Source organism: Papio anubis, chromosome 19 (genome assembly GCF_008728515.1).
Source record: "Papio anubis isolate 15944 chromosome 19, Panubis1.0, whole genome shotgun sequence".
In the NCBI taxonomy this organism is placed as follows: domain Eukaryota; kingdom Metazoa; phylum Chordata; class Mammalia; order Primates; family Cercopithecidae; genus Papio; species Papio anubis.
In genome coordinates, this window is record NC_044994.1 from 20,065,483 (window position 1) to 20,088,136 (window position 22,654).

Genomic DNA, 22,654 nt, shown 5'->3' on the forward strand with positions numbered 1-22,654 from the left:
GGACAGGAATGTGAAGAATGCTTAAAATAACAAGGAGACAAAAGGAAGGAAAAGGTCAGTAACCTTCATACTCACTGTGGGCCAGGCACTAAACCAGGCTCTTGATAAGTGTTTTCTCACTATCAATGCTGTTTAACAAACCCATGAAGAATGTTTTATTATCATCTTTTTAGATGAAGAAACAGGTTGAGTAACTTGCCTAAGGTCACACAGCTAGTGTAAGACTAAAATGAGAATCAAAACCATGAGTGTCTGACTTCATAGCACCTGATTTAAAATTTATCTCTATGCTAATTGGGACACTCTGATCCTGGCAACACTCTCCCTGAATGTTTCCTTATCAAGAACTTCAGCTGGCAGGTGACGGCACTCACATACCCTGATGGAAAAGCTCCTCCTCTTAGGTGTGTGCAATGTGATGCGGAAAGCGAGGTAGGTACAGAGACTCTGAACCCGCCAGAGTGGGATGTATATTTGGTGTATTACAAACTATAAAATGTTCAGGGGGAAACCAGCTTTAGCTCTGAACCATCTATGGGCCGGCGACAAAGCACCATTTTGGGAGAGTCCATAGCAGGAGCAAAGGCATCAGAATGCTGCTTTCTCTTGTCAGGATGGAGTATTTCAAATCATCCATACAAAACTTGAGAAAAAACACCTTGATCTTGCATAAATGTGCTCCATTTTCAATTTTATAGAATTTGAGTTATTTACAGAATATCTCAGAAAAGTCCCTCAATGATGTAACAGATGTGAAAGCCCTTGAAATGTTAAAATGTTATACATGATAAAAAGAGGGATTTATTCCGCAGCACTTTGGGAGGCCAAGGCAGGAAGATCATAAGGTCAGGAGTTCGAGACCAGCCTGGCCAATGTGGTGAAACCCCATCTCTACTAAAAAACACAAAAATCAGCCGGACGTGGTGGTGGGTGCCTGTAGTCCCAGCTACTTGGGAGGCTGAGGCAGGAGAAACGCTTGAACCCGGGGGGAGGCAGAAGTTGCAGTGAGCCAAGATTGCACCACTGAACTCCAGCCCGGGTGACAGATAGAGACTGTCTAAAAGGAGGAAAAAAAAAAAAAAAAAGAGAGGGATTTATTTAGAGAGATTTGAATGTTTTCACACTAAAAAGCATGTTTTTTCCAGGCCATGTTTAATTGTGTAACTACCAAGGACAATCGAGTGGGGTGAACTGTAAGTATGTGTTCTTATTCAATTACCAAAGCTGTCCCTAAAACAGGGGAAAATAGATGGCAAGTATACCGATGACAGTTAATAAATGTTTTTACCCTAAGGGCGAAAAATGTTTTATTGGAAGTCTAAATTACACAAAAATAGGTAATTGAATCTTACATTTAAGCACTGTCTTTTACCTGGCAACATATTCTTTGATGGTCCTGGATATATTACATAATAGCTTCAGGGTGACAAATATAAGAATATAGCAGAATTTCTTTCACATAACTGAAGATAAAAGAGGCATGTGGGCTTTACTCATGCTACTCCCTATCTGGGAAGAGCCACTCTACTCTGACTTCTTCTATAACTCCCAGTGTATCCAGAGGTTGCAAATAAAATTGCATTTTGATTAGCTAGTAGAATTTTAAACATATTCAAATAGGTCACCGACATTTAGACATAGGGGTATCTCACCTGAGAATAACAAGATCTGGCAAAAGAGATCTTACATTCTGACAACAATCTGCTACCGCTGAGAGCAACTGTCCCCTCTGGACAAGGAAAGGATATCCTCCTAACCTGCTTCATTCATGAATGCGCATATAACATACATAATAGCAAATAATTTACAGTTCTTTATCTTTCTTTTGATAGCTTTTTCCTACTGTCTTAAGAACCAGAGAGCAGGAAGAGTCTTAAAACTTCTGTGGTCTTGCTCAGACCTTTGGACCATCAATGTGTCAGGCTCACAGAAAATGCTCACTAAAAGTGTTGAATATAATCTCAGTGATGATATTTATGCCAGATATCAAAGGAGCAGCTAATTCAAGAAATGTGACTGGGATCACATTACACACTATAGTAATAATTTATGATGAGAAGGGAGAGAAAGACCCCCTGGTCCCACTGCTGAGAATCATTGCCATGGTGAATCTACCCCATAATGACAGAAACCTGTTAAATTCCTCCATGGTGATGGTGTCCAAAAAGAGGCAGAAAATCACTGGTTTAGAGGAAGTTAGACACTAGGTTAAAATATACGGCTTAGAGTATCTCTGTGATGGCTTCTCCTTATCTACACAAATATGGGATATAAAAATCTGCTGATGGCAGGCAGCGTGTGGAAGTGTCCTCCGATCACAGGGATGGGCTCTTCTGTTGGCGTCTATCTGTGTTGTGTGGCAAAAGTCCTGACCTGAGAGTCTAATTTTAGACCTTTTGATAAAAAACCCTCCCTAATTATACATCTTTACAATCCCATAATGACGTACATAAACACACAAATGACAACATGCAGGATGAGAATTATAAAGAGAATTACAAAGACCAAAAATCTTCTCAATGTCATTGAGTTCATGGCCTTACTCCTGAAGATTATAAACAATCCAAAAATACATCTTTATTTGGTTCCTAAAACTCTAGACAAAGAGTGGGTCTGAAAATTCTCTTATGATTGCCAACCTTTAAGATGTTAACTTCCCAAAGAAATTTAATTTTCAAACGAAGGCCAAGAAAAATCTCTTTTTAAATTCATTTTAATGTTTGGAATGTGTGTTAATTGGCAATCATAATTAAAAGTAGGCATAGAATTTGGGTTTTGATAATATTAACACTGCAAGTAACTTAACATTTTTTTGGTCTATGATTTAAAATGTCTTAAAGGTGATACAGTTCTGGGGGAGTTAGTAAGAAGTTAGCATGACTTGCAATGATTTATAATTAGTTTGGAAAATGATACACGTTTAACTCAGAGCATTTGGTTATGCTACAATAAAATAAAATGCTGCATCAGTATCAACTGAAATTCTGGAATCCCAGGCAAATATTTCCAAAAACTACATTGCATGTAGAATCTATAGAATTATACAGTTAGCCCATTTCAGGGAGTAATGCACTCACTCACTCATTTATCATCCCACCAGTATATATGGAATGCCTACTGGGTGCCAGATGTCATTTTCAGGTAGGTCTGAGAGCAAGCAAGCAAGCAAGCAAGCAACCTTTTCTGGTGCTCATCATCTGTCAGGAATTCCGTTAGGTGCCTTCTCATGTGGTATTGCATATAATACAAACAAAAACCCTTCTAAGTGGGTGTTATTGTTCCCACTCTATTGATTACTGTAGCTCAGGGAGGTTAATGATTTGACCAAGGTCACAGACTCACTTAAGCATGTCAAAGGATAACACAGAGCCCACCAGGGCAAGCAAAATAAATAATCAAAAAGCTGCATCTTTTTGTCACTTGCCAGTGAAGAAATGCACCAAAGAGTTTACTGATGAGGAAAACATCTGGGGTTTGAAGTGCTGGGAGGGGGAGTTCAAGATGGTTCTGCTCATCAGGCACTGGGCGCCAGCACTCTGCATAGAACAGAATGAGTTCTTCGGTCTGTGCACAGTTGGTTAAAATACGACTAACTGTTGTTTAGGCAGGAAGGAGTCCTCACTTAGGTCAAGTAAGAGTCTGACACATGGAGGAGACGGGTGGACACTCAAAGTTCACGGGCCTTTATCAACCTCCACTGGTTAGAACCAGTGATGATACATAACAGTTTTGCTATCTCTTAGGCATGGGCTGGTACAAGTGGAACATTTTCCTTTTATAGTTGCAAAGGCAAATGACTTTAAAATCTTCATATAGATAAGGTAAACATTAAAAATGTTTCAAGACTGAGTGACTGACAGAAATTAAAATACTCATGTGGAAGTAAATGGACAAAATCCTGAAGGAAAAAAAAAAGTATCCAGAAAAAAGCTGACTGTGGCACAGGCAAGAAACTTCAGACACAAAAAGAAATGGAAGGTGGGAGAGAAAAACATCATTATCTCACCCTCTACAGCTCCTGGCATTAAAATAATTGAATAAAATAGTGATAAGGTGTCAACATATTACCATACAACTGCTGACAAGTAAGTCAAATATACCTGTGCAAGCTTTATGTAAATTACATTACAACCTGATTTTCTTCCCCAGTGAAATATCGTTATGACGGTAACTATCTTCACAGGTCAAATGATGTGGAAAACTAAGTAGATTCTATAGATTATTAAAGCCCCCCCCCCCCCCGCAATAAAAGATTTGCTAAAAGCTTTTTCTGGATTGAACCATAAACCTAATAGAAATAAAATAACTTGGGGACTTTCAGTGTACAGATGAAGGATCTCTGTTCTCTCTCTTCATATACATTTTAATCTTACTGGTAGCCAGTTTTCTACTTCCCACAGGGGAGACGACTGAGTCCCCACTAAAAGGGCACAGTCATTGTTTCTGCCCCTGTGGCTTACTGTTAATGCTGACATGTCACAGTTTCCTTTAAAATGCTACCTGTTTTCAGAATTATGAATGAGCTATAGGTTCACTCTTTGATGTAAAATTACACTTCTATTTTAGAAACTGCGACTGTTGAAATCCTATCACAACTTATTTCCCGTTGTAAAATTATGGCTTATTCTTTTAGGAACATGTGGCACATACACACTTCAATTAGATTTGATTCCACAAATTCTTTCATAAGAGGAGTCTCTCTTGGGAAACAGACTCAGTTACTAACATCATAGAGCCTTTAGTCTAATGTCTTTTAACAGGACACATTTAAAAATAATGAAAGCTTGGCCAAGCGTGGCGGCTCACGCCTGTAATCCCAGCTCTTTGGGAGGTGGAGGCGGGTGGATCACTTGAAGTCAGGAGTTGGAGACCAGCCTGGCCAACATGGTGAAACCCTGTCTCTACTAAAAATACAAAAATTAGGTGCCTGTAGTCCCAGCTACTCAGGAGGCTGAGGCAGCAGACTCGCTAGAAGCTGGGAGGCAGAGGTTGCAATGAGCGAAGATCGTGCCATTGCACTCCAGCCTGGGCGACAACAGTGAAACTCTGTCTCAACAAAATAATAATAAAAAAATTAAAATGAAAGCTGAATATAATATCTAAACTGTTACAAAAAATATGGAAAGTGAAGGTGTAAGAAGCTATGAAGGAAGTACTGCTAGAAGAAGGGAGGATGCAGATATGCGGAGGAACGGCTTCAGAAAGATGGAGCACTTGAAATATGAAATAATTTCCCATTGTTTTGATGCAATCCAGTTACATTCCTATAAAGAGAAACACATTTCTTAACCTTTCCAAGCCACTGTCTGTCTTGGGAGACAAAAGTACAGCCATCTAAATGCATGCTAGGTTCCATGTTTTCACCTTGAGCTCCAATTTCTTCTTGCAAAAAACAAAAAACGTGACCACTTGGATAGAGATCAAAGCCACTCTATCTCAGCATGACCTATTAATTCATCTCAGAGAAAACACAAAAATAGGTAATAAAGAGATGACAACATTTGGTTGAGAATATGGTGGCAGAGCATGAAAATCCGTCCCTAGTTTATGACACATCATTTTGAAATGTCCTCAAGAATATTCTTTGTTTTAGGATAAATGTACACATAAAGTAAATACTGCAAAGGGAGCCAAGTATTTGATTTTTTAAAATCCTTGATTCAAATCCTGGCTCCATCATATTTTGACTGTGTGACTTCGAGCAGATTACATAAACTTCCCATGCTAACCTTAATAGTATTCAACTTTTAGATAAAAAAGCCAACGAGAATTCCATTGATTAAATACGTCTATAACAAGGTTCAACAATCTTTTCTTGTAGGGTCTAGATAGTAAATATTAATATATTAGGCTTTGGGGGCCAGAGAGTCCATGTCACGATGTTTCAACTCTGCTGTTGCTGCAGCATAAAAGTAGTCATAGATAATACACAAAAAATGGGCATCAACGGGTATGGTGCATGGCCATGCTCCAGTAAAACTTTATTTATAAAAACAGGTGGGAGGCTGAGGCAGAAGTCTATGTGTAGGCTGGGCGTGGTGGCTCTCGCCTGTAATCCCAGCCACTTTGGGAGGCCGAGGAGGGTGGATCACGAGGTCAGGAGTTCAAGACCAGCCTGACCAACATGGTGAAACCCCATCTCTACTAAAAATACAAAAATTAGCCGTGCGTGGTGGTGCACACCTGTAATCCCAGCTACTCAAGAGGCTGAGGCAGGAGAATTGCTTGAACCTGGGAGGCAGAGATTGCAGTGAGCCAAGATTACACCACTGCACTCCAGCCTGGGTGACAGAGTGAGACTCAGTCTCAAAAAGAAGAAGAAGAAAAAAAAATAGCTGGTGGATTTGGTAGCTGCTAGAACACTGGCCTATAGCATTTTTGCATGTTAGCTTTTTTTTTTGCATAGTACTAATACATGCTTATTCAAATCTTTATCACTGTTATTACTAGAATATCAATAACTTTCCATTTCCCTAAAACTAAATACAGAAAATTTGTAATTAGCCAGGAAGAATAAATATTAAAATGACTTATATAAAATACTGTGTCATTTGCATGAAGTGACAGGAATGACAAAGGAAAAGTCATATGCAAATCATGTGCACAGTGAAAGTATTTAATAAGTGGGAGGGGATGGGCACTGACCAGTTCAGAACACACGCTTTTACAGCCTACTAATGTGTACCCTGGCCACAAGTGTTTTGAGAATAGCATGCAAAAAGGGAGTGACAATGTGCTAACCCAATCCCTAGTGAAACTTTCCTTTTGTGCAATCAGAATTCTTTCAATAACTAATATATAATAGTGTTTGCAGGTCAGTAAAAATGTATGAATAACTTGGGAACATCATTAACAGAGCATGCTTTAGCCAACAATAAAAGTGTTGAAAGTGGTCTCCACAGTTACATCCAGATTCAGCCATCTGTTAAGTTTGCTTATAAGGCAGAATAAATTTATAAGCAATTATTTCAAGCAATCAAATATACCACGGTTAGGTTATACAGCTTCATTCTCAACTTAAAGTCAGAGAGTTGGGCTTGATTGCCCACATTAGGTCTGGTTCCTGAGACTGGCAGAAGTCCACAGAGATTCCCTGGCTCAAGAAGAGATTTCTTGACTCAGAAAAGTAGCTGGTTTGTTCTCAAGTGGCTTTCCTGTACCTGTGCCCCATCCTTCTGTCTAGGCATCCTGCCTGGACTTCAGATTTAGCTCCAGACTGTATACTCAGAATTTTTTTAATAACTTGGCTGCTTAGAATGCTTCTTTCAGATTTTAACTTTGTTAATGTCAAAATGTGCCCAATTCTGCAAGCTTAATCAATTGATTACCCTTATGTCTTCTAAAGTCGTATTACCAGTGGTCATCTAATAAGCCTAGCCGTACTGGTCCAAGTCAGTAACACCTCCTGCCTGCTACAGACCAGTGAGACTAAATAAAATACCTATCATACAACCTCTATCACAGTGCATGAGAGCTTGAACTCTCGAGTCACCAGACCTAGGTTTGAAAACCAGACTAATAGCAGTGTCCGCTTCATGGAGTCATCAGGAACATTATAAAGGACATGCAAACTAAGAGAGTAGCACAGTGCCTGACACAGAACAAGTATGCAACAATGCTAGCATTTATGAATGCTATCATCATTTCCTGAAGACATCAGAGGATGTCTAAGGATGACAGTGAAGTTATCGAGAGTGTACTGGTTCAATTAAGCCACAGATAAAGTTGCAAACTAAGTTAGAAATTCAGGAAGAGGGACCAGAGCAGTTCAACTAACATTCTATGAGTGTTGCCAGGTGCCAACTGTCCTAGAAATAAAAAATAAGTATGACAAATCCGTGCCTTACAGAGCTTAAGGTCAGGACAAGCAGTGGACATAAAAGCTCAAAATAGAGGTAGACAGGGAATGCTGTGGGGGCGCAGAGCGGAGACACTCGATTCAGGCTGGTACTCCAAGACAAGATGTCTTGTGATGAATCTTGATGGCTAAACAGAATTAGGTGAAGAAATGGACTACGTTAAAAAAGTGTGAAAGAGTGTGGTATATGTGTGCAAGTACAGGCAGTTCAAAATGCAAAGTGGAAGGGTAATGACAGAAGAAACTAAATCGTCAACCTTTGAAGTTCCCTCCTAAAAGCCAAACCCCAGGTCATAGGAACTGTGGGTTCTTACCCCATCTCAGGCATTTGGACTTGGCGGAATGTGCTTTCTGTGTCACCAAGATTCTAGGGATCTCATCTATATCAATACTGAAGCTAATTTCCACAAATCACATAAAAAAATCAACTTCATTGAAAAAAAGTCAATGGATACTCATATGGCAATTACATCTATATCTTCTAGGTTCTAAAAACCTAGGCCACTAAGAGGCACTCCTATTATAATTCCCTTCATTCTGAAATTGTATGTGATTCCTTATATGTGCCAGTGCTGGATCCTGATCAAGAAGACTTTAGTATCACAGAAAGTACTAGAAGCTTTCTTCAGAAAAAGGAAAGCTTCCTTCCCTTGTTTTTACTGAACCTTACATTCCGTTTCTCATGCCTATACAGTGTTGTGTTTTATGAGCTGTGCCTACTGTATCTCCTTTGTGCCAAGGGACCTACTTCCCTGTAACATAGCTGGATTGGTCAGAACAACGCAACCCATTGTGGGTGGGGTAAAAAGGGTTCTCAGAGAATCTCCAAAAAGATTCTCTAAATTCAAGTACCTAACCTGGGTGTGTTAAGACTTCCAGCTTATCACTGAAACCATTTATTCTTCTTGCTAGGCACATTGCTAAAGGTTATTTCCCAGGTAATTAGCAGTGGAAGGGACATGTGCCACTTCTAGGCCTGGCCCATAAAAATCTCCCCAAAATCATCCTCTGTGCGCTGCTGTCATACAGTGATTGCATGGATTTAAGGCTAGGGTGATCCTGGAAGTCACATGTGAAAGATGGGAGAGCCTCTGGCACTTAGGTCCCTGAATGACTGTGTGGAGAGGAGCAGACCTCCTTTCTCCATCCTAAATGCCCACGACCTGAAACCCAGTTACTGTTAAGAAAGCAATAAATACATTTTCAACTAGACTTAGGTCACTGAAATTTTACAGTCTGTTACAGCAGCTAGCCTATTTTAACTAATACCTTTGGCTAAATATATTTGTGTGGCTACTTTTCTCTTTCTGTCTCTCTTCTTTAAGCAATATAAAACTATCTTAGAAAATTACCTTCTTTTTGTATAAATCTGTTTTTGTTAATCCAAGACTTATTTATTATTGTATAATTCAATCAGAGTCTCCAAAATAAGAATCTATGAAGAATGGGCTGATAACATGTATTAATAAAGCTTGTCTGGTACAAAGAAAAAAATACTGGAACATGCTTGTCCTGCTTAAAGAGGGAAAATCTCTATTTAGTAACCAACAATTGTCATGTCAAAATGCAGGCCATGCTTCCAGATCTTTCTGCGTTTTTGAAAGGATTAGGAAACAAGAATTTTATGTGAATATTTTCCATTTTTAAATCTGCAAGCTAAAGAAAACATAGTCATGGACTATGTGTGAACAGATTCTCAGTTTATAAAATGCTGCTTTAAAGTGATACAGAATCCATCTTCCAGACATGTCCAAGACATAGGGGTTGGTATGAGGTATTGCTATGGTCTGAATGTCTGTGTCCCCCACTAAATTCACATGCTGAACCTGAATTCCCAATACAACAGTATTGAGAGGTGGGGCCTTTACAAAGTGATTAGGTCATGAGGGTGGAGACTTCATGAGTGGGACTAGTGCCGTTATAAAGAATACTAAGGAAGGTTGTTTGCTCCTTTCATTGTATGAGGACACAGCAAGAAAGGTGCCTTATATGAAGCATAAAGTAAGCTCTCACCAGATACTGAATCTACTGGTGCCTTGATCTTGGACTTCCCAGCATCTAGAACTGTAAGAAATAAATTTCTCATTTATAAGCTACACAGGTTATGGAATTTTGTTACAGCAGCCTGAACTACTTTCTTTGAGAGTTCAGTACCATCTCAGATTAAAACAAAACAAACAAAAAAAACCACCAATGAACCAGGCCTGGTCAGTCTCTAAAACTTAAAAAAACACATTTCGGAATTCAGGCAGAGTCCTCTCAGTCCTGGCATGTGAAACCTATACAGTGTTCTCTGAGCCTAAGAGGTGCTGGGCCTTGTCTGGAGACACTGAGAAGAAAATGGAGCCAGTTGTCATGCTCCAGTCAGCAACAGACTTGAGTATGAGAAGCTGAGACATGGTGGATCACAAGGGCCAAGAACCCAAGAGTGATCAAGAGAAAACTGATGTGGAATCTTTAAACAGCCACCCAGCCTTACTGTCACAACCTCCTTTACCCAGCATCAGCTTCAGTCTCTCATGAGTTAACTCTGCCTGAGAGAAAAGTCCTCATCCCTTTGATGCAGCATATTTTCTTTTTTATTTTTGAGATGGAGTCTCGCTCTATCGCCCAGGCTGGAGTGCAATGCTGCAATTTCGGCTTACTGCAAGCTCCGTCTCCCGGGTTCAAGCCATTCTCCTGCCTCAGCCTCCTGAGTAGCTGGGACCACAGGTGCCCGCCACCATGCTCAGCTAATTTTTTGTATGTTTTAGTAGAGATGGGGTTTCACTGTGTTAGCCAGGATGGTCTTGATCTCCTGACCTCGTGATCCACCTGCGTCGGTCTCCCAGAGTGCTGGGATTACACGCGTGAGCCACCGCACCCAGCCGCAGGATATTTTCTTGACCCCTCTGTGGGACTCATGACAGGGGTGCCCCATTTACTCAGCATGCTGTGTTCAATCCCTTGTAGGAGGGAGTGCACAGGCCAGGAAGTGTGGGAACCGGCTGGCCACCTTGGCACTGGCAGGAGCAAACTCCGTGCAGGCCGTGGTGGCATCTAGGTGGGGGTGCCTGCCACCCCAAGGCCCCAGAGGGTGTGTTACAATGTTCTCTTAGCTCTGCCGTCTGAAAACAGCAGTGTTATCAGCTTAGTGGGCCATTTCCCTCATCGCACAAGGTGGCTGCCCTCTGCCAGTGTGGGCAAAGGGCCCGTGTGACAGTCTTTTGGGTACCACACTTGGTGGGTCTCGAATTCTTGTCTGGTACCCAAGAAGAATGAGGTCATGCGACAAACTGAAGGACGGTGACTGCGGAGAATTTCATTGAGTGATGAAAGCAGCTCTCAGCGGAGAGGGGAGCTGGAAAGGGGATGGGAAGGGCGGGTTGGTCTTCCCTGAAGTCAAGTTACTCCTCTGCCCCTCTCCTCTGCAGTCAGATGCCTCCCTCTGACATCCAGCTGCTTCTCTCTTCTACCGGCTGAGTCTGGGGTCTTGATAGGTACAGGATGGCGGGCAGGGCAGGCCATAGGTAGTTTTGGAAAAGGTAACATTTGATTGGTAAAAAGGCATTATTTAGAAGAAACCAATCATGAGAGAGCAGGCAAACAGGGACCGAAGTTCTCACTTTGGGCTACAGGTTCCAGGCTTTTCAGCTTTAAGGTGGGGCTTTGCCAAGGACCATCCCTGTCTGCCTAGAGTTTCTCTGCCTCCTGCCTCTATCTGAGGCTGGCATTGCTCCCTGAGTCAGAACTCATGCTCTGAAGGGTTCCAGTTTCTATCAATTATCATTTGTGACCCCAGCCAAGATGAACAGCAGCACCTCTTTTCACAGATTATGAGTTCCCACATCAGCCCAAGGCCTTGGGAATGGTTAATGTTTCAAGTCAAATTCTGAAAGCACAGGAAGCTGCTGGATGTTCCAGTTCTGCTTCAAGGACGGGAGAGCCTTCTGACAAATTTGCATGGCATTCCAAAAGGCAGTATTTTAGTTTCCTGGTTGAACATGAGCTTTGCCAAGGATGGTGTAAGATATGGTAGACACCATTTTCTCTGCACTGAGGCAGACAAAGATTTAATCCTCACTTTGCTACTTTCTAACAATATACATTTATTTTACTGGACTACTGTGAAGGACAGATGAACTAAAGTATATTTCAATAACAAAATAACGTACTTAGTACAGTGCCTAACACATGGGGTACACCAAATAACAGCTTTTGCTATTAGTATAGAGAATGAAACTACATTGTGTCAGGTGACGTAGGTAGAGGTTTAAAGTGAGTACCAGTTACTGAGCACCATTGATACACACTCAATAAATGTTTGTAATTAAGTCTAAGCCTTAAAAAGCAGAAGGCTAACGGTTACTGTTTCTTATTCTGGAGCTGAAAGGGGATGGTCCCAGGGAAAGTGAGATATCGGCTATACTGTACATTCACCCTGATTTTATAAGTGATGCTGATATGGAAGGAACTTGATACAAAGATCATGGAAAGCGATACAGCATCTGCAACCAACCCCATTGGCCAAAAGGGCACTGAAGGACATTTACTCATGAGGGTAATTAAACATGCCTTACTAACCAACAAAAAAGCCCTGCTGACTATAGCAGTGAAGCAGATAAAGAAAGAACTTCACCCTCTGAAAAGAGACTAGATATGATACTAAAAGTGTCTGTTCAACCGCTAACAGCCCTGTGTGGAGATAACACTCTCATCAGAACTCATCTAATGCTAGTTTCAAATATGGGCCCAACCTAGCCTCCTGACAATCTAAGCCACAGCAGAAGATCCACAAACTCTAATAAATCTCTGTTATACACAAGGTAAGAAAAACAGATACTGGGGTAGTGTTTTTTTTTTTTTTCCTCCCATTAGGCCCCTCTTAGTTATTTTGTTAAAGAAATTAGCAAACTGTACCTTGACATAGAACTTATACAGATAGAGACTCTAATCAAAGGGAAGATAAGAACTACCCTTGTAAAAGACTATTTTGCTTTGTTTTCTTTGTAATCCGTGAGCTGCTGGTATGGATACTTTGTCTTGGCAGGAAGAAGAGGAATCTTAGCTGAGCCAGTTTCAGGCTAATTTTCTGGAGACTGCTGTACAGACCTGCCTTGCTGTAAACACAGTCATTACCTGGCATCCAGCAAATACTTAAACTGATCTCGGGGATCTACACAACTTTCAGAGCTCGATAAACAACATGTGGTTCAGTTTACAATGGAATACTATTCAGAAACAGCAAAAATGATTCTTTTTTTTTTTTTTTGAGACGGAGTCTCGCTCTGTCACCCAGGCTGGACTGCAGTGGCCGGATCTCAGCTCACTGCAAGCTCCGCCTCCCGGGTTCACGCCATTCTCCTGCCTCAGCCTCCCGAGTAGCTGGGACTACAGGCGCCCGCCACCTCGCCCGGCTAGTTTTTTGTATTTCTTAACAGAGACGGGGTTTCACCGTGTTAGCCAGGATGGTCTCGATCTCCTGACCTCGTGATCTGCCCGTCTCGGCCTCCCAAAGTGCTGGAGCCCCCATGATTCTTTAAAGACTGTCCAGCTAAGACATGAAGCAGACCAGACCAGCACTGGTCATCACCAGCCATTCACACCTGAAGGTAACACACAGGCTCCATAAAAAAACAGCTATAGATAATAAAGATCGATGAAAACTTGTCCAGAATGCAGCATGGCACCAGTGCCATTTCCAAGGCCTATTACTGTAGAAAGATAGTATCTTCAAAAACATAAAAATTATAAATTAGATTCGATTGCCAAAAATTCTTACTTCACACTACAAAGAAACAGAATTTCTAACAGGGAGCCACATGTAAATTATGGAAAATAGAACACAGTATATTTCATACTGCTGAGCTTCTCAGGAACTGACCATGATTTTAAGATTTAAAGTAATAACATCTATTTAGAAAGTGGAGTACTTGCAGTAAATACACTTAAGAAATAAGATAAATAAATGGTTTGTTTTTCTTAAGGAAAAAGTAAAACAGAATCCACCAAAAATCTAAAAACAAACAAACCTTGAGGAATATAGTCAGAAAACCTACCCTATTGGTTTCAAGACCCTAGAAAGCTACAGTAATTAAAACAACATGGGATTGACTCAAGAACAGACAGAACAGGTAGTACTGCAGAGAACAGCAGGAAGCTAACCCACAAAGCTGCACACACACAGCACCTGCTTTATGGCAATGTAGCACTGCAATGCATCTTTTTACCAAAGGGTGCCGGATATTCATAAAGAAAATGAAGAAGTCCTGACCCATGTCTTAACCAAATGAAAAATCAATTACAGATAAATTATGGACTTAATATGATAGGTAAAACAATGTAGCTTCAAGAAAATAATATGTACAGTTGGGGAGGATTCATTACCTTGGGGTAGAAGTTTTATTTTCTCATTATTAGTTTTCTGAGTCAGGGTCTCTCTCTGTGGCCCAGGCTCTGGAGTTCAATGGCATAATCACAGCTCACTGTAGCCTCGACTTCCCACGTTCAGGCAGTCCTCCTACCTCAGTCTCCCAAGTAGCTGGGCCTACAGGTATGAGCTACCATGCTTGGCTAATTAACAATTTTTTTTTTTTTTTTAAAGAGATGTGGTCTTACTATGTTGCCCAGGCTGGTCTTGAACTCGTAGGCTTAAGTGATCCTCCTGCGTTAGCCTCCCAAAGTCCTGAGTTTATAGGTATGAACCACTGTGCCCTACTCAAAGTTTTTAAATAGAAACACGAGCACTAACCATAATGGAAAAAAAAATGATAAACTGGACAACATAAAAAATAATAAAAAAACTTCTGTTCACCTAAAGACCTATTAAGAGAACTAAAAAGCTACAGAATGAGAGCAGATATTTACAATATATTTATCTGACAAGGAACACATATCTATAATCTGTAAGAACCTCCTACAAGTCAGTAAGAAAAAGACAGACGACCCAACAGAAAAGTAGACAAACTGGCTGAACAAACTTCATGAAATAAAATATCAAAAGGGTAAAACCATAGGTAGGAATATCCCAATTAAATAGACATACATCATCAATGTGACCTAAATTTTAAAAGACTGAAAAAAATCCAAGGGCTAAGTGAGAAAGAGGATGTGGAGCAATTGGAACTTTCATGAACCACAGTGGGGAAGGGAGGTGTCAACTGTACGATCACTTTGGAAAACGTACAGGACTGTAGTCGAGCTGCACATATGCACACTCCATGGCCCAGACATTCAACTCCTGTGCACACACCAGAAAATGCACTAGAACATATGCATGCAAATGTTCATAACAGTTTTATTCATAATAACCCAATTGGAAAACCTCAAGTGCCTAAGTGAAGTAGGATGGATACATAAAATGTAGTTATTCTTACAACAGAATACTATTCAGCAGTGACAAAAATGAACTACTTCTACACACAAATCTCACAAGTATAATGTTGAGTAATAGAAGCCAGATGCACAGAGTGCCCACTGTTTGATATCTATTTACATAAAAGTCAAAACCAGGGAATGCTAATCTATGGTACAGAAATAAAAAAGAGTGGTTACTTTGGACAGAGGGCAAACCACCTGTTTGTGGGTCCAAGGGAAGCTTCTAGGGTGCTGGAAATGTTCTTTGTTGGTGTGAGTGGTAGTTACACTCTTAACCCTATAGAAAGCATCTGCTTCTGGTTGGGATAAAGTCACGAGACCATTATTCAAACTCTAATGCCAAGAACAAATCAGCTAACTTCCCAACCAAAGCTTTTTGAAACCATAAGATAGCAGAGAACAAAATAAAGCCTAACTGAATGAAAATATAGAATCAGACAAGCCCTTTCTAGGAGAAGACCCACAGCTGCCTTTATCCCTGAAAGAAGAGTGAGAGGAAGAAGACAGAACTCTGCCTTTAAAAAACATACGGATAAATCACCCAAACTTTGAAGGAAGCTGAAGTCACCATGAGTCAACAGGCTTGATGAATTCATATCCTGAGGGAGTCTGCACCCACCACTGACTCTTTCTCATGGGTTTTTATCTAGTATACGAGGGGGTAAACCAAGGGCTGGGTGCAGCGCTGAAGAGCTGTCATGCTAAGGAAGAAGTTCCAAAGGGTGGATTGGAATGTTAAAGCACAGATAAGACACTGTTTAGGAATCTGTTGTAGGATGGAGGTAAGTGAAGGTAGAGGCCTTGGAAATGAAGATAAGTGAATGGATTTCATGAACCGGTTTAGAGATAGAGGAGAAAGAGCCTTGGTGTGGCACTCCTACATCACATATTTTATTGTGTTATGAGGTTAAAAATTAGATGCATAAAAATCCCATTATATAATTTTGTCACAATTGTCTAGAATGAGAACTGCATGCAGAAATCACAACAGAGGATCACAGATGTAGTGGAAGCTCTTGATCTAGACTAATATGCTCTCAAGAACCCAGACAAAAAGACACCACAGGAAGGTTGGTACCAAATTTAAAAATTAGCCCCAGAGTACAATACAGATAAAATTCCAGAAAAATCTTTGGACTCGTGGGGAAGTAGGTATGAAGCAACACATTCATGTCCAAGAGTTTGGCTGGGGTCAAAAAAAATCCCCAAAACCCAACGAGCTTCAGAGATTAGGTAAAGAGGAAGCTGAAGATTTATGATAGTTATTTTAACAAATCTTATAATAGGTGAGTTTCACCACTTAATCTCAAGCATCAATCTAAGTGGATAAAGTCAATAAACAAAATAACTCTTTCCTAATATAACTATAACAATAAAGCCATATTAAACAATTTATCGAAGGGACTGGTGGGGAAAGGAGAGAAAGATTCGCATCAGGTGACATTAAATACCTCATGGTCCAGTCCCTATACGAGAATTTTCTTGGTTCTTGCCTCTGAGCCTCCAATTTTGGGCAGCATCCAGTTACTACAGGTGGTCTTACAGTTATTACTACTTTTACTGAAGCCTAACTGAGCTGGGTTTTAGGTTTATGCCTTTGTAAAGTATACACAATTACATAAGAAATAAAATACTGAAAGTAGATGATTTATGAGAGAATGTGACCAATATATGTTTGTTGATCTTGAAAACAGCCTAGCAGTGTGAAAGAATAGATTAATTAAATAATTAAGCCAAACGTGAATTTTAATATTCAAAGACATTCATAAGCAAAACACCCTAAGGTATATTTATAGAGCCACTTTAATTAGTCAGTATTCAAAACGGCTTTACACATGAGTCAAGTTTTCAACATACTTTAAATATGCATCTCTTCTAAATGAGAGAGCTGGGGTACTGTAAACCAAGCACGGAACCTAGAATCAGAACATGAGGCCTTGAGTCCTGGCTCTGTGGGGTTACAAACTCTGAAAGTAAATCATGCAACTTTCTTCAAATGTAAAATGGAAAACTCTAAGGGGCTGCCACAAATATTAAATAATAATGGATGTAAATGTGCTCTGTAAAATGAAAAGTGATGTATCATTTCCTCAAAGGAGTGAAGCAAGGGAAAAATATGTTCATGAAAATTTGCTTTTATTCAATTAATAGCCTTATCAATAATATCTGCACATATACTTAAGATAGTACATTTTAACTTACTGATACTGATGCAAAACCAAAGAATCCTAGGTTCTCTTTCAGACTATTATCCCTGACATTCGCATTAGCCAGTAGAAATTAGATGACTATCAAATGTATCTAAGAATTACCTGTCACAGTGATTTCTCATGGATTACATTAATACTGCCCATATAATTTCAAGAGAAACTGTATCAGAATAGTTAGTTTAGGCTGTGAATTCAGAGAAACCTACATGCAAACTCTGCATCTATTACTTCCTAAGTGCATGATTTTGTAGAATCTAACCATCCTTAAACTTGGGTTTATACCACAAAAGTGGAGATGTTCACAGTACTAATATCACAAGTTTCAAGGATTTAAGAGAGAGCAGCACCTAATGTACTTAACAGAATGCCTGGCACGTAGTACAGAGCTTATAGATGTTTGCTATGATAACACTGAAAAAGTTGCTTCAGAACAGTGGAGATCTTTGTTTTCCATTTATGGTTATTCTCATCCTTGAAGAGGTATGCAGTCCCATATGCACATAGTGATATAGGCTCATATTATTTAATGGCCAGAAGGGGATTCTGACATCTATTGAACAACCACTTCGAGCCAGGAACTATGACAGACACTATAAATACAAAGATGAACTAGATGTTCACTGTAACTTCAAATACTTCACAAGAATGTAAGACTCTTAAGGGTAGATATTTGTTAACTCTGCCCATGGAGGTATCTTCAGGGATTAAAACAGTACCTGAAATATTGGATTTCCTTGGTAAATACTTGTGGAATAAATAGTCTTAGTTTTCTACCATACATATAATTATCTAGATCCCAAAGCAGAAGATGCTTTTAATATATTTTGGATATCCAGTGAAGAGAAACTATAAAGAACAGTGTATTTATCATTACACAGATATAACTAGAATTGGGTTTAAAGTCTTTGAAACAATGTTAATGATTTTTTTTTTTAACAAAATAAACACAATGACATTTGGTACTTCGAAAAAAAAATTGAGAAATATTCAACACACACAGGAAATAATTCACCAAATGACTGATAACAGAAGGGAAACCTGATACCATTTTCTTACTGATGTATTAACACTTCCCACTACTAAATTTATATGATCATAAAATTTCTTTTTAAAGATTTAAAGCACTGCTCACCTGGTCTTCTTCTCCTCCACCTTCTTCATCATATTTTAAAATATTATCTCTTACATCATCTTCTGGATCAATTAAAAGTTGTTTGGCCTGGCGTTCTTTATCCCGGCGTTTCATCCATACCACAAACATCAGCACAAGGACTAGGTAGGAAAATAGTAAAAATACGTAATATTGTCATTTTTAAAGCCTGGCCTATCTAGTCACAGTATTCAGTACTAATAATTTATACTTACATAGGCTGAAGGCTTGTAATGCATCTTTCACTCTACTATATATTTCTGACCTCACATTAAGAGAGACAAGACAAAGCAGGCTGAAGCACTGGGTTTAGAGTATGAAGGCCTGGGCTCCCATCCCTGGTGCCCTGCAAACTCATTTGAGAGGTGATCATCCTTGTTCTAGTTTTACCATCCACATATGGGGACAGTAACTTTTTCTATCTTCCCTTTGGCTTGCTAAAGGATAGTTGTCCTTAATAGGGCCTTGTAACTTCTAGAGACACAAAACAGCTGTAAGTTGTTACTTGCTGTGTTATGTAGGTTGGTCAGTCATCATTATACTCCGAAATTCACAGAAAACAACACTTCTCCAGGAGGACGAAGTTTGCCCAGATGACCTGGGTAATAAATTGGAACTAAGTCAGGAATTGAACCTTGAGGTTTTGACTCCCAGAGGCTGGTGCATGTTTCAGCTAAGAAAGCTAGGGGATTCATTTGAACACTGAAAAAACATTAGACTTTCATGTTTTATACTTTGTGCCAGGTCTGGAAACCATAAATTTTCCAGTAAGTTGATGTTAAAATCAGCACCAATTCAGTTTCCTTCAAAACGTCAGTTACTTCTTCATTGCCATAATCCATCATACCTAAGTCCTTCTTGATAAGATTGGCATCTATGGCACATTTCAGTTGAAATGGAAACATATCCCTGAGTGCACATCTAGGAACAAATTCTGTCTAAAATCTGGGGTTATCAGTTTATATCCTGAAGCAAAAGATTTAATGACTCCTATTGGAGCACATTTTTATTATTGGCCATAAAAGCAAATATCCTCCTTTTAAAGCCAGATAACATGATCTCATTTGCTATTGTTCCAGGGCTAAATCTAGCAAGTGGATTATTAGTATAGCATGCAGGTTTCAAATTATAGCCAAAGTAGTCTCCACACAGGAAGCTTAGACTTCTATAGTAATTGCTTAGAATAAAGGGATAGAATTCTAAATTACCAGAACACTTGTAAATGGAGAAAACATAAAAGAAATGGCCAACATTTTCAAGCAAGTGATTGGTGTATAGCATGATCACACAATAAACTAAGTCCTGCTGCTATTTCACAATAAAACACAGGGCCCAGGCAATTTATTCTTTTAACCTGCATGCTTAGAAGTGGTTCCTAAAGTACTTTCCAGGGGTTAATTTTTTGCATTCCATTGAACCAAAGATTGTAAAGTACCTTCAAAAGAAGCAATTCCTTAATCTACACTTACTCTAAAGACAGACAATTTATTGAGCTGTGTAATCATTTCTATTATCAAACGTGCTGTATGTGAAGTGCAATCTCTCACTCTTTTACACAGCCCTTCAGAAACAAATACCTTGATCCTCGCATGACTGGAGCACGTTGCTGACTGTGCTTTATAGGAAGGAAGGTGAAGGAAAGCGATATACTTATTTTCCTAAATCAACAACTACGTGCCATAAATTCATACTCAAATCATAAGAAAAGTGCTCAAACTTGGGATTGTTTAACGTTTTTTCTATGAAAAGCGTTTACTACAGCTCCCTAAGCAATCAGCACGAGAAAGGGTAAGAGGGCACGGAAGAGGCATGCTGAGGAGGCTTGTTGCAAACCTCAAGTGCTTGAAACAAAGCTTTGGGGTTTTTTCATTCTAAAGTGGACTTGGCCGACCCATATATGATTGGCGAGGAAATGCTGAAAGGTCAAAGGGTTGTTAGACTACTTTGCCAGGCAATAGCAACAAATGACTTTGCTGAACATCCTGGAAGCCAAGAGAACTGAAATCTAAAAGACAATAAAAGTACTCACTAAGCAGGATGATGATGCAGAGCAGGATGGCAATGATGGCACCAGTGCCAAGCCCTGCACCCACAATCCTGTCCACATCTGTGCAGTCCCCGTTGGAGTCACACTGGCAAACCTTCACGCGCAGGATGGAAATATTTGATTTGGGAGGATTACCCGAATCTGTGATTATGATGGGAACTTCATAGATACCAGCTTCAAGAAATTTTATCTTTAAATTAAGCTGAGCAAAATCACCTATATGAAAAAGGAAAAACATAGTTTGATAGGTAATACTTAAAGTGGTAAAAAAAACCACATAGCATTGTTTAGAATGTATTTACTACCTAACAGTGAACATAAAGTGGATTACAACTATGCTGCATTCTAAATACTCTTTTTTTTTTTTTTTTTTTTTTTTTTGAGACGGAGTCCCGCTCTGTCACCCAGACTGGAGTGCAGTGGCCGGATGTCAGCTCACTGCAAGCTCCGCCTCCCGGGTTTACGCTATTCTCCTGCCTCAGCCTCCCGAGTAGCTGGGACTACAGGCGCCAGCCACCTCGCCCGGCTAGTTTTTTTTGTATTTTTTTAGTAGAGACGGGGTTTCACCGTGTTAGCCAGGATGGTCTCGATCTCCTGACCTCGTGATCCGCCCGTCTCGGCCTCCCAAAGTGCTGGGATTACAGGCTTGAGCCACCGCGCCCGGCCTCTAAATACTTTTTTGGCCATAAAGGCCTTTAATATCTTACTTAAACTTTAAGTAGCTTTTAAAATATCTATAATGAGAAGATTACGAAGCACATAAAAATTAACTTTTCATGCCAGGCTTCAAAATCTCTCAACTGCACATATATTCAAATAATTAACCTGTTCTTACCATTAAGCCGAGTGATGGTCCAATTTCTCTTAATAGTCACTGGAGATAAAGGAAGATCAAAAGCAAATGGTCCAGCATTTGGATCAATGTCGTAATCAAGTGCTGTAATATTAATTGAATTGGGGTCTGGAGTTTCGCAAGTCTCTGCCTCTTGAGGTAACACTTGAGGGGCATTGTCATTAATATCAAGTAAATAGATCTGCAGCGTTCCTGTTCCACTCATAGGAGGAATTCCTGAAAAGAGAAAAATCACAAACGATGCTGAACAGTTCTCTCCAATGAGCCTCAATTATGGTGAAATTCTCAAAGCTTCTAACCTTCTGGCCCTTATAACTGTGTAACCTTGGAAAAATTTAGTTGCTATGGCATCTGGGCAGACCGTTTCCAGAACAAAGCCCCTTCCTGCTTGCCAGAAAGAGTGACCCTGAGCTGCCACTGCTGCTCTGCAGGAGCTGAGCCAGGTGACGAAGAATGCCCCTGCTATGGAATCCCAGACCTTCCTTGCCCCTCCTGCCCATTATTCAGGGCTTGCACAGACCATGCTCCTCCAGACACTGTGAGGAATGTTGGAGATGCAAACACAGGGCTCGTGATCCTGTGGACCCTACTCTTTTTATGGAGAACCAATACATATGCATGAAAGAACATAAGAATGCTTTTAATGATCTAACAGAGCTTTGACTTCTTGAAACAGTCTACAGACAAGTGATACAGAACCACAGACCTCAACTCAGGAAGGAATATCATGCAGAAGAGAAATGATATTTACTAACCAACTACCTGCTTGAGATCATATCAGGCTGCTCTATGTACATTCTTTCATTGTAATCCTATGACACAGGTTTAAACAGATGAACCTGAGTCTGTAAACTGCTCATGGCCACACACTCTTGTAAGTGGTGGAGTTGCTACTAAAGATGGGTCGGCCTGACCTCAAACCCATTCTCATTCCACGATAATAAAATGATGTCTCCACCACTTTGTGTGATAATTTAGTCTAGTGATTTGATTTTCTTCTGCTGTACTATAAATATTCATACTCACATATATATAATATGTTTATGAATATTTTATAAATAATGCTGTACACTGAAGACCAGAGATTTAAGCGACCTGCCAAAGGTCATGCAACTAGGAAGGTGCACATACATACACAATCCTGGGGAGGGACTAAGGAGGAATGTTTACCAATTTCTCT

At 39.9% G+C, this 22,654-nt stretch overlaps 1 protein-coding gene across 4 annotated transcripts in view; it reads right to left on the bottom strand.

Annotated features, from left to right (window-relative positions):
• The window catches only part of CDH2 (cadherin 2), a 245,592-nt gene that overhangs the window by 32,275 nt on the left and 190,663 nt on the right, over positions 1-22,654 (bottom strand). For all 4 annotated transcript variants that reach the window (XR_001897295.2, XM_009192559.3, XM_003914260.5 and 1 more), the window contains 3 exons: positions 21,457-21,690; positions 20,604-20,837; positions 18,557-18,696 (listed from right to left, as the gene is read on the bottom strand). Coding sequence is in view for 3 of the 4 variants with exons in the window: in XM_009192559.3 (XP_009190823.1) it covers positions 18,557-18,696; positions 20,604-20,837; positions 21,457-21,690 (608 nt within the window). In the remaining variant the exon portion in view is untranslated. The remainder of the gene's footprint in view (positions 1-18,556; positions 18,697-20,603; positions 20,838-21,456; positions 21,691-22,654) is intronic.